Consider the following 12,859-nt stretch of genomic DNA (forward strand, 5'->3'; position numbering starts at 1 on the left):
AATGAGCCAACAGCATGAACCATCTCTTCGCACAGGGTCCTCCCCGATACCACGCGTAAGGGCGGAAAGCCTTGTTTAAGTATCCTTGACATTTCACAGCTGGCAGTTAGATGACTGCCCCCAGGACGCATCTTCTACTGAAGAAGCAAAATCTGCTTAGAAAAAGATTTTGAATGGAGGGGGTGGACCAAAAAGGCTGGGAAACCAAGAAGCACTGAAACCCAACGTCTGTTTACTTTTATTTTTTTTGTTACGACCTCTCTCACTGTTGTACCTCGGATCATCGGTGATTTTATTGGATTTATCTTTGCTAGACCTCTGTGATGGACGAAAGCACTCCTATTCCCCTTCTGTAGGTAAGAACAAGGAAGCTAAATGACTTAACCCAGGATAACTCCAGCAAAAGGGGAACCAAGCCTGGATCTCCAGAGGCCAGGAAAGCGTTTCACTTCTTACTGTCCTTGCTTTGTAGGCAGCAAGCTACAACCAATGCTAATTTATAACAGCTATATATATATATAACGGTTAGTATATAACAGTTATCCAACAGGATCTAGAAAACAGGAGCCAAATCAATATCCTGTGGCTGGTATCTCATTTCCTCCTGTGCACAGAAAGCAGTGTTTATAAATGAACGGCCACATTATTTGCGCTACAGTAACATCAGCAGCAAGCCAGTCCCCATTTTGGCTGAGTGCAGCTTGCAGTGTTCCAGAGGAACACGCTGTTAAAATTAAAGGAGGCACTCTCCCCTCCTTCAAGAGCTTCTCATCCATAGGGAGAGTGGTGATTTGGGAGGGTATTTTGGGGTGATTTGGGCTCTGCGAAATCTCAGTGGAGCGCAACTTCAGAACTGTGTTCCACTGATACACAGACCCATCAGTGAATAAAGATTTGTAAATTCAGTCAGTGCTTGGTAATTTAATTTCTACAGATTTAAGCCTGATTCTGGTTTTTCCTCTGAGAATTCAGGGAGAAGATGGCAAGGAGCAGAATAAGGTTTTGTACTAATCCTTATGAATCTCAGAGTCTTGTCGACCAGTCCCTGCCATGAAACGTTTGCTCCCCCTCCAAGGTTCAGCTCTCCACCAGGGCCCTGCGTACTTAGGTGCATTGCTTGGATCACCTAAAATAGCATTACCTGGACCATAAGTCTTGTCTGCAGCGTGAAACCAGTGTTTCTTCTTCTACTGTCTGCATAGTTACAGAAGAATTTTCCATCAGATACAAGCAGTAGAAAATATTGTAATGGATCCTGGAAGAAACAACAAAAGAGAATCTATCATTAAGAAATCACCGATAACAAATTAAACGTCTACAGCCACCTAATAGACTGCCAACATCTTGAATACTTCCAACAGAAAAATGGACAAAGCCCCAAGGGCTCAGAGAGTTGCAGGAGACAATATTAATACTTCAAAGAGCAATTAGGTCTATCTTGAAAAGAGACTGCAAAGGCACCACGGGGACAAAGCACTTCATGGTGCTTTGCTACTGCAAAGAGAGGAGCACAGCGACTTAAGCACAGCGACTTAAAGCCGGCAACAGCTGGTTTAAAATTAACCTCCATTGTACGTCAGGGTTGACACCACTGTGGTTTTACTTCTTTTAGTGCAGCTTTGTTCCTGTGACCGAACAGCTGCCACCCCGGGCCACACTCCAGGACAGACTTTGTGTCTCACGTTAGGTGACCTGCGTGCTCAGGCTCACTAGTTGCTCTAAGAGCTGCAAATAGGTACCAGACAGTTCCTTGAGGACACGTTTCCTCCTTATGCTCTAAATCACAAACCTCGTGTGGTTTGAAGAGATAATGGCAGAAGAGACATGATCATTCCTATTTCTTCTAGTCTAGATTGTTCAAGGAGATGGAGATGGGACGTGGGTGACTTTGACCATGAGCTCTCATTGCTTGTGAGCAACACTCTCTGTCTGCCACATCTTCAGCAGGCATTTACTCAAGTTTATGACCTTAGCCAGCAATTATCAATCACTAACAGGCCAAACAAGCATCCTGATTTCTCTGGCTGGTAGCCTGAGCACATGGCCCATGACTGGGACCATGGTTCATGGCCATTGGGGAAGCAGAGAATGAACCCTTCTCTTGTGTCTAACACAGGCTGAACTATAACTTGCAGAGGGCAGCCTACAGAACTGTCTTCTTTCTGGCTATAGATTCCTCTTCCAGTTCAGTTCCTTTCCAGTCTTCTCATAAGAAGAATTTACGTGTGTCCTTAACCCTCAACTCATTCTCACTGCAATTCTGAAGCAATGTGTGGGTTCCTACTTGCACTGCTGGGCACCTCTGTGAACACAAGGCACAGGATGGATGGCTACGCACGTGCAATGGGTGCCCAATGGTAGCGTGATTTAAGAGGAGTGAAGTGAATAACTGGTCACAGGACGGTAATAACTGCATTAAATTGTTGCAGCTGATGCGTATCTATTTCTAATCAGAAAGTTTCTACAGTTGCTTTAAAACCTGCTTTTGTTTCTGAAAAAAATTATTTTTCTTGAACACTACTTCCCAAAAACCAAGCAGACTATGAAACAGTCTAGGAATTAAAGCAAATCTAAAGGCAACGCTCCTGAATGTTCCTGCAAAAAGCTAGGGATCTGCACACTGTTCCTGAAACTGCATGCACTGAGGAACTGAAGAACCCTAACCAAGAGGAATATAATTGCTCATGAGCATATACTCACTGGATACGTGTCCTGGTTTCAGCTGGAATTGAGTTAATTTTCTTCCTAGTAGCTGGTATAGTGCTGTGTTTTGGATTTTAGTGTGAGAATAATATTGATAACACACTGATGTTTTAGTTGTTGCCAAGTAATGCTTACACTGGTCAAGGCCTTTTCAGCTTCCCACGCTCTGCCAGGCGCACAAGAAGCCGGGAGGGGGCACAGCCAAACTGCCCAAAGGGCTATTCCATACCATATGGCGTCATGGTCAGTATAGAAACTGGGGGGAGTTGGCCAGGGGGCAGTGATCGCTGCTCAGGGACTGGCTGGGTGTCAGTTGGCGGGTGGTGAGCGGTTGCATCGCTTGTTTTTTCTTGGGTTTTGTTCCTCTCTCTCTCTCTCTCTCTCTCGTTGTTTTCCTTTTCATTTATTATTATTATTATTATTATATTTCTAATATTAAACTGTTCTTATCTCAACCGGCGAGTTTTCTTACTTTTGCTCTTCAGATTCTCTCCCCCATCCCACCGGGGGGAGGGTGAGCAAGCGGCTGTGTGGTGCTTGGTTGCTGACTGAGGCTAAACCACGACAATATAGAATCATAGAATCATTTAGGTTGGAAAAGACCCTTAAGATCATCAAGTCCAACCGTTAACCCAGCACTGCCAAGTCCACCACTAAACCATGTCCCTAAGCACCACATCTATACGGCTTTTAAATACCTCCAGGGATGGCGACTCAACCACTTCCCTGGGCAGCCTGTTCCAATGCTTCACAACCCTTTCAGTGAATAAATTTTTCCTAATATCCAGTGTAAACCTCCCCTGGTGCAACTGGAGGCCATTTCCTCTCCTCCTATCACTTGTTACCTGGGAGAAGAGACCGACCCCACCTCTCTACACCCTCCTTTCAGGCAGTTGTAGAGAGCGATGAGGTCTCCCCTCAGCCTCCTTTTCTCCAGGCTGAACAACCCCAGTTCCCTCAGCTGCTCCCCATCAGCCTTGTGCTCCAGACCCTTCCCCAGCCCCGTTGCCCTTCTCTGGACACGCTCCAGCACCTCAATGTCTCTCTGGTAGCGAGGGGCATAAAATATATGTTACATATCACCATGCCTAGAAAGAGGCAGGCAGGCAGGAAGCATCTCCCCACTCCTTACCTGTTAGTGATCGCAATATTCCTGTCTCTCATCGCGTACAGCAGCGTGGCTATGCAATAAAGCGTCTCGGTCACGTCCACAACAGAGAGGGTAGAGCAAGGTCTCTGTAGAAATGCCATCAGCTTTTGGATGTCGCTGACACCGTCGGAGAAAAGCACCATGACTGCAATTATGGCCCACATGTTCTCAGGCTGGTATAGGCAACAACAAGAAAGAGTAAGCAAAAAGCTTTGAGCCTTTAGGAGCAGAGAAACCCTGCTTCAACCCTGAAAAAACACTTAGGCCATGATGAATAGTTAAATCCTCTTCAGTCAGCCTGAATAGTACCAAATAACACTCCAAAGGGAAAACTTGAGACGCAGGAGGGCAGATATGACCTTAAAGCACCAGCAGTTAAACTTCTTAAATAAACCAGGTAATAGCTGTTAAACCTACCCCCGTCCTGCTCTGTAAATGCGGCAGTTTGTTGGCAACGCAGACTTCAGCCTTGGAGAAGAGGTGATGACTCTTCAAACACTGGAGAACCGCACTGGGATCTACCTTCCGGCTGGTGGGTATGGCAGACACGCACCTGCACAGAACGGGAACAGCAGCATTTGTAAAGAAGCCTTATCAAGTGAGTTTATTCTCCAAGTAAATAATGCTTTCTCCAAAGTATCATCAGTCAGGCTGCAGTTAAGCGTAACTATACCTTGCTGTGTGCCCCACACATTTGACTGGATGCATTCAGCGGCGAGGCTGCAAGCTGCTGAACTTGGATTTCCAACCCTAGCTCTTGTGCCTAGAGCCATTTAAACAAGTAATTCCCAGTTCTGTTACACCAACACGTGCTTAAATACTTTGCTGCATCAAGCCATTAGTCTGCAAGTTCATCCTGGCTGTCTTGAAGTCTCCTTCCTCCTACCTTGCTCTTAACCCAATGTGACTCTCCTATTTGCACCATTTCACTGCCATGCAAAATTGCCCTCTAGACTACAGAGATCTAAACAGAGCGCTTGCTTTTATCAGGCACCCATCTTGGGCTTGGGCTTGCTGCTGAGCTGTGACTGGTAAGTCAGTGCAGGTCCAGAAAAGCAGCCTTTCAGGAAAGGAAAAGAAGAAAATACATTGGAGATAGGAGGAACCAGGAAGAAGAGTTTACACCCTCTACAAGATATTTGTGTTTTAGCTAAACCCAGGAGATGCTGAGCCACTCTGAGACCCTGGCTGATCTGGAGATGGAAAAGCGGTGCTGACATGACAGATCCTGAAACGTAAAGGGATTCTATAAGGGACACTTAGACAAGTCTCACTCTCTCCAGCATAGTCACCCTGCAGGAAGCAACCATATAACATCTTCTCCCAAGCTTGTTGTTGGGTTTGGGTGCCAGAAGGCAGCAAGTGGCAGGACAGCCCAGCCTTTTTTGTTTTTTTCATCTAACACTTGTCTTGGAGCTGCTGGCAGCTTCTCTCCATTGCTGTACCCAACCTGGCTGTGCTCTGACAAACAGGTCCATCTCCAAAACCTTCCTCTGAGCCTCCAAATCCAGCCTCTGGAAAGCTTGCAGCTGCTTGCTGACACCCTCTTGCTCAGGCTCTCCTCACCTCTTTCCTCCTTCGGTGCAACAACCATCTCTCTGCCCTCCAAGAGGCAACACCATCCAAGTCAAAAGGCCACCACCAAGACTGTTCTTATGCCCCCTCTTCCCAGTCCATGTTCAGTTTCTCCATCTCCTCAGACATTAGTACGAGGCTATACCTGTCCCAGACTTTGCAGCCTCTCCCTCACTTATCCATCACTTCTCACTTGCTATCAAAATCAGGGAAACTGCAGAAGGGACTTTGGAAGCCATGTGCTCAAAGCAGGGACGACTTCGAAGTTTGGTCGTTTGTCCAGCTGAGGTCTGAGCATCTCCAAGGATGGAGATTCCCCACCTCTCTGGGCCAGTGTTTGACCACTCTCCTAATATCCAACTGGATTTCCTATGCTGTAACTTGTGGCCATTGCCTCTTGTCCTCTCACTGTGCACCTGCAAAAAGAGTTTGGTGTCATGCTCTACAGCCCCTCATTAGGCAGGGGAAGACAGCAATTAGATCCCCTTTCCACCTTCTCTTCTCCTCTACTTGTACATTGTGTGCTCCTGACACAACAAAGAGGAAAGGGAAGGGTTTTTTACCTATTTCTAGACCCCTATTAGTGATTTCTACTGTTCCTTCCTCACCTTCCTGTACATCTCCCACCTGTTTAGAAGACAATCCCATTTCTCTCCTGGCAATTCACAGGATAAAATGGAAGAAGACCCGAAGCAAGGAAGGTCTGAGGATCTACAGGTACAAAGTCAAGTGCTGAAGTGGACTCACCTGATCAACCCCAACACACATCCTTCCTGCTCCTTTGTTATGGCGAAATCCTGCAAGATCTGCTCGACTCTGTGCAGGGCCGTGTCCTCCTTCATTAGGTACCGATGGTACAGCTTTTTCCAAGGAACGAACTAGAATTTGAAGCACATACCACTATCTTTCATCTCACAGCATTGGAAAATAGGTTTCTTCTGGCAATAAGCTAATCAATGTGACTTCCAAAGAAGACCTGGAGTTCAAAAAGTCCCTGTAGCTTGATGGAAACAGGTACCTAGCATGAGATGGGGAAAGAAAGAGGAAACAGAGGAAAGAGAGAAAGACTTGTTCCTCATAGCCTGCAAACATGTCTATAAAAGGCTGTTTTTTCTAGAGTGATGGGAACAGGGCGATGCTGGTTCAGTTTCAAATGTAAAAGCATTAAAGGAATGGGATATTTTCAGCACTATTGCACAGATCTGCTCTGAGTGGAGTCTGAGTGCTTAAAACCCCTGTGTCCATGAAGCCCTACCCTCCTACCGCCTGCTGTTTGGACTTCTTTGGTCAAAATAGACACGGTGCTGCCTTTTAGGCTGTGTTATGGAGTGAAGAGCAGACTTGGGAGAGGACTTGAGCACACTGAGCATTCAATGTATGCATTTTCCATGCATCTCCCTAGCTCTTCAGGCTCAAAGCATGCACACTGTGCTGATAAAGCACTGAGTGCAGGACACCTCCTGCATTGTGTCCAGCCTTACCCATTCAAATTTATCGGAAGGTCATGAACAAGAACTTGGACCTCCACAAAAATTTGGGCTGTGATCAGTCCCCCACCGCTCTGAGACAGCCTCTTTGTACAAGCTGAGGATTTCCAGTGTGAGTGGTGAGCAAGTCTAGTGGTGCCAGCTGTCTCTGAGCCACATTTAATTGAAATGCAGAGATCCTCTCTGCAGCCAAAACAACTTCCAGGGGGTTCACGACTGTTTGTACTGTGAGGACCTTGACTGCAGATGAACCAGGCTCCATAAAAACAGAGTTAAAGGCCTTTCCTCTAAACCCGTTTGACTACCAGAGACACGACACATACACACGCTGGGGGACAGTGACGTACACTGGCCACGAGAGGACACTGCCCAGTCTAGTAGCCAGAATTTCCTGTATGATCCCCGTCAGAAAAAAAGGCTGCAAGGAAAACAGTGAAGGGGGATTTTGTGGAGTCTTACAGGATGCTCACTTTCCATGTATGGGAAGAATGCATCAAGGGAAGTTACCTCAATATGGATCTTCTGATACAGGTTGGCATCTGAAGATGCCACTGTAGTCCTGAAGACCAAAAAATGACAAAAGACCTCATAAGGATGTGGGCGTTAGGGAACAATAAAGGGGTTTAAAGGAAGAAAGAGAGACAGACACAGCATGGATGCTCCTACAGCAACACATGCAGCCACAAGACTAAGAACGGAGCAGTAGGAGAAGGGACAGGATCAAATCAATATCACAGCCGTCCTTACCAGTGGGTCACTGACTATCTCCCTCCAGCAGCGACACACCAGGCTCAGGTTCTGATACAGATCAGTCACTGGTAGGAAAGCAAAGATGTTCCTAAGGACTTCAACAGGCAGCTCTTCAATACTTCCCTGAGGCACTTCCCAGTTCCGAGTCCCCAGGAGTCCATAGTGTGCATCAGGGACTGGTTCGATTTCCATATCATCAAGCTCCTGCTTGATCTGGCTGCGTTCCTGCTTGATCTGGCTGCGTTCTGGATGAACCACCACTGGCTTCTTCTCAGGCTCACCCCATAAATCGTGCTCTGGCTTGTGAACGCCTGCAGCTGTAGTGGACAGAGGCCATTTTCTGGAGCTTTCCCTTGGAGCTGGTACAAGGTCCTCATCCTCCAGAAAGGAGCAGGAATCACCACTGATCTCCATCACAGTGGAGACGCTGCTGAAGGAATCATCATGGTCAGTGAAGATGGGATCCTCTAGCTCTTCTTTGATTCTACTGTTCTTCATGCCACTGGCACCTACTTGTTGTGTCTGAGAGATCCTGAAGTAATCGGTGATGTTCTTCTGCTGACCTTGGCCTGCAGAAAGAGGAAGAGCATGAGTGAAGTTAACAGAAACAAGAGCAAAGTGCACTGCTCCTAACTGAGCTAACAAAGAGACCGGAGGTTGTGTAAGGTGGTAGTTTTTTCCGCAGGGTTTCTCACAGACGTATGAGCTTATTACAGGTGAACTGTCCTGCTTCATATTGATTCTCTGGCAACCTACAGAATTCAACAGAACAACATTCATCTCGTTGCACTGTCCACATAATCTGGGCGCTGTCAAGGTACATCTGACACCTCCACTAGCTTCGAGAAAAAGATATGGTCTGCATAACAATCTCTCAGATCAACAATCCTTAGCTACATAACGCAACAGACGTGTGTTAAACAGAAACACAGCTGCAGAATGAAGTTCATGGGAGATATTTCCACTAGCCAAAGAAAAACAAGAAGGAAACAAAATATAAGACTCGAGTTGTTGTGGTGTGCCTCAGACTGAGGTTGGGCTCCCAGCAGTTATTTATTGTCCTTAACCTGGTGAATGAGAAGCACACTGAGATCTTAGAAAAGCTTCAGGGTTTAACTATTGCTCTGCGCCACGAGAAGGTCACAGCACCAGGCCTCTAGCAGGCTGCTCCTACCACAGTATAAGAGAGACCAATGCCTTTAAGATGATAAACAGCCACTTCTTGCCAGATATTTCCTGTCTGCAACGTCATAAAGCACTGGAGACCATACAAGAAAGCGAAACTTGGCAAGAGACTGCTCTCAGCAGCCTCTTCTTTCTCTGACAGCCACAGTCCATGTAGCACACAGACTAAACTTACCAGCACTAATGGTATTCACTCTGTCCAGCTCCTAGTCTGCAACATATCCTGATGCTTAGCTAAGAGGCAACTCGAGAAAAACAAAATTACAAGCAGCTACTGCTGATTTTAATGCATTTTATTTCTAGATGCTCATGAAAGCATAGCTTAAAGAGGTCTGATTTGCAAGATACTTGCTGCTTAAAGAGAACAGCTCCCCTGCTACCGTCTGAATCCAATACCCTAAAAGCTGGAGCATCTAAGATTACTAGATTTTTAAAAGTGAGCTAGCCAAAGATACTGCTGATATGAAAATGGAAAAGAAAAGTACGTCTACGAGCAGAGAGTCTAGGACTCTGGTGTCTTGTCCTGGCTCACCAGCAGATGTTCTCTGTGAAGTGAGTCAGCTCACACCAAGGTACAGAGAGATTCCCAAGCCTCCCAGGGAAACACCAAAATGCTCCTAAGTCTAATCTTCCACTCAGGAGCTCAGGAATAACTCAGGATGTTTTTTCTTTGCTTTCTACCTGTCTCCTCGCCCACACGTGTGTGTAGCGTCTCTTGTTGTTACATAGGTTTTGAGGCTGGGCCTTTAACCCTGCACCATGAGCTATTTGAAAACAACTCTTTCACCTTCAGTTTGAGCCCTGTCGTGTGCAGATTAGCTCAGAGTCTTATCAATTCTCAAAAGCCCTCTAAGGCTTTGGCACTTTTGAGACCCATGTCTATGAGTTGTGTATCACAATGTTTCCCGCTCCCAGGAAAGTCGAAGATCATTAATGTCTGTTAAGTGCTCAACAACACTTTTGCAGTCCTATATAACTAGACAGCTCATTATTATTTAATAAGTATCCTAAAGAGCATCTAGAAGCAGGAGCCACATCATGAATAATGCCCAACTGCAGAGGCTGTAGTGTTCCTCAGGGAGAGCTCCGGTTCTCCCCAGGTAGTTTCCGACAGCTCAACGATAGAGACACAGAGGCATTTCTGGTGTGAGGGAGACTAAACACACATGTGAAGGCAAACTCTCTCCCCCATAGAGGGAAGTATTCAAAGGTAGCTCTTTTTCTTGCCACTTGACTTTGCAGAGGCAGAGATTAAGCCCAGTTTTGCCATGCACCACTCAAAACTGACCAATTTCTTCCATTTGCACTCACCTCGCCTGGCATTACCCTCCCATCAGCACAAGTTTGACGACGGATTACACAACGCCTTTTTGTTCCACCCCATATTAGCATTTTTCTCCCCCAAATCACTTAGCCTTCAAAGTATTTTTGCAATCAGTGTACCTCCTTGATGTCTCCTTTTCCGGTGGGTGGGATGGAGGCCCCTGTTTACATCTCCTCTACTTTGTCTTTGACTCAATGGCTGCGTCAGGGAGGATGAACCTTCTGCGCTCCGTGCCAGAGCTTCGCAGTCATCGGCCGTGAGGTGCATTTTTTTGAATCGCTTCACTGCTTTGCCAACATGCAAACAAAAGACCCCAAAACCAAACTGTTAGCAAACAATAATATACAGTCCATGCCTTTAACAGAGGCATAAGTACACAGTTTCTTTTCAGAAATTTTATAGGACAGTCCCAGTGTTTCAGGCAGGAGTTTCTCTGAATAAATCATAGCAGAAGCTTGTACAACGCTCTGGCGAGATGCTAACGAGGGCAATGCATCGTGTCAAGGTGACACATCTGCAATCACTACAACAGCGACTTCACCCCAGCTCCCCACCCCTGCATCGTACAAGTCTTTGGAACAAAAGAGAATGACGTAAAATCAGAATCCGTGCAAGTTTTGCGGCTTTCTCTACAATACCGTAACATGGAGGAAGCAGATACAGGCATTCATGTAAGTGCAAAGTATCATTAGGAGGATGCCGAGGCTGAACTGCTCAACCCCCTGCGAGAGACGACAGCGATTTGCCTGGGGAAGGTCAGAGCCAACATTCAAACACACAAACTTGAGCCTCTCGCAAAAAGATCCAAGCTGGGATCCTCCGTTGAGGAGGAAACACAACCCACTCGCAGCACAGCTCTTCCTCACGAGAAGGACAGTTAAGAAGCAGCACAAAACTATCTGAAGAGTTCTTTTAAGAAAACCTTACTTGAAATCTGCATGAGCTCCTCTCTTCCATACGCGGGACAGCCAGCAGAAAAAGTACAAACAATGCAACTTGCTTCTACAGAAAATGCTCACAAAAAAACCCAAAACTACGACACAGGATGGGCTTCCGTTCAATCGAGAATTATCAGCAAAACACTGCAAAAGTGGTATTGCTTTCACTTTATTACTACACTGTGCTGCGGAGGATAAGCTCCTCTAAGATGTTTATGGCAGCCACGAAAGTAATCGACTGATCTCGTGCAGCAGGATCCAGGGGTCTGTTTCTTTACGCTGCTTCCTCCTTTTCATCCATGTCAGCTCAACAGAGCGGCGTTAAAAGCACCCGCCGAGCTCCCTGGGGAGGCTATTTGCTAACATCCCATGTTCCTCAAAACACAGCAAACGAGGCAACTAGAAGAAAAAAAGCAATACAAGACAGTCCCGTGGTACTCAGGGACATGCTTTAGTGGTGGACTTGGCAGCGTTAGGTTTACGGCTGGACTCGATGATCTTAAAGGTTTTTTCCAACCTAAATGGTTCTATGATTCTATTTGATGATTCTACTTTAAAATGGTATTTCTCACTTGAAATTGAAAAGTTTTTCAGATTAAACAGCAGGAATCATTAAAGTGCTGCAATTCTCTTAAGCACATGGCCCTGGCAAACATCAGAGCTGAGGTACCAGCTCTGTGCCCATTCTTGGAGCTGTTGGACACAGAAAGGTCTTGTGCAAGACTGGATGTAGGATTGGGGGCAAAACCTCTGCTCCCCCACCCCAGAACAGCAAAACCCCCGAAGTGCCAGGACCACGGCACAGGGTTCAAGTCCAGAAACCCTACACACGAAGATGACCCGCTCAGGCTTCACCTGCATTCATCTTTTCTCTCTTTCCCCCCGATTTTCTACTGGCAACAGCAGTAGACACAAAAGTGCTGAGCAAAGGTTGAGTCGCACGTCAGGGTTTATGGCGTCGATCATGTAAGGAACGTGAGGGGGAACGGAGCTCATCAGCTACGAGAAGACACTCCAGCTGTGAAGCAAAAGGATCAGCCATGAGCAGCAGCCACAGAGAATGGGGGAAGATCCCTGGGGACCAGAAATATTTGGGAGGAGAAGATCAAAACTACTCCCACCCCGGCACTTTGTTTCCAAACCCTTTCCCCTGGCCTTGCGTCCCCCAGCATGGTGCCCACCCAGGGAGACCCCCGGCAGCCCAGGGTCCCCCTGGGGCTGCCCCACACTGGCCCAGAAGAGCCCCCCCATTGCCAGCCCCTGCTCCCAGCCTGCTGCCTCCCTATCCAAGGGCTCTCCTCCTCTGTGCCCCCCATTGCCAAAGCCCCCGCATTGCCAAGGGCCCCCCCGCCATGCCAAGCCCCCCCCTCCCCAATCCCAGAAAGCCCACCCATTGCCAAGGGTCCTCCCCCATTACCAAGTGTCCCCCCCCATTGCCAAGGCCCCCCCCCACTGCCAAGGAGTCAAGGGTGTCCCCGCATTGCCAGGCCCCCCCCCAATGCCAAGGGTCTCCCCCCAACTGCCAAACACCCCCCCCCCCATGCAAAGGGGATCCCTTCTCTACCCCCTTCTCACCCAAGGGCCCCCCAGCTCGGCCCCCCCGTTGCCAAGGGCCCCCCCCCTCCGGTGCTCACTCCGCTCCCGACGCGCTCGGACCCGCCTCCACACTCCGCGCGCTATTCCTCCGGCCCCGCCCCGCCCCGCCCCGCCGACCAATCAGAGAACGCGCGGAGACCCGGCGCTGCCC

The 12,859-nt window shown here is 47.6% G+C and overlaps 1 protein-coding gene across 4 annotated transcripts in view; it reads right to left on the reverse strand.

Annotated features, from left to right (window-relative positions):
- FBH1 (F-box DNA helicase 1) overlaps positions 1–12,799 on the reverse strand; it is a 30,642-nt gene extending 17,843 nt beyond the window's left edge. The window contains exons 1-8 of one of the 4 annotated variants that reach the window (XM_075513438.1): positions 12,747–12,799; positions 11,968–12,130; positions 10,294–10,458; positions 7,663–8,234; positions 6,176–6,306; positions 4,271–4,406; positions 3,836–4,026; positions 1,142–1,255 (exon numbers count right to left, since the gene is read on the reverse strand). In XM_075513438.1, the coding sequence (XP_075369553.1) occupies positions 1,142–1,255; positions 3,836–4,026; positions 4,271–4,406; positions 6,176–6,306; positions 7,663–8,234; positions 10,294–10,458; positions 11,968–11,977 (1,319 nt within the window). In that variant the 5' untranslated portion in view covers positions 11,978–12,130; positions 12,747–12,799. Of the gene's footprint in view, positions 1–1,141; positions 1,256–3,835; positions 4,027–4,270; positions 4,407–6,175; positions 6,307–7,662; positions 8,235–10,293; positions 10,462–11,101; positions 11,946–11,967; positions 12,131–12,746 lie in introns of those variants that run through there. The other 3 variants (XM_075513350.1, XM_075513270.1, XM_075513192.1) reach the window with 3 other exon arrangements.
- Between the last annotated feature and the right edge of the window lie 60 nt (positions 12,800–12,859).

This window comes from Mycteria americana, chromosome 1, assembly GCF_035582795.1.
Source record: "Mycteria americana isolate JAX WOST 10 ecotype Jacksonville Zoo and Gardens chromosome 1, USCA_MyAme_1.0, whole genome shotgun sequence".
Lineage (NCBI taxonomy): Eukaryota > Metazoa > Chordata > Aves > Ciconiiformes > Ciconiidae > Mycteria > Mycteria americana.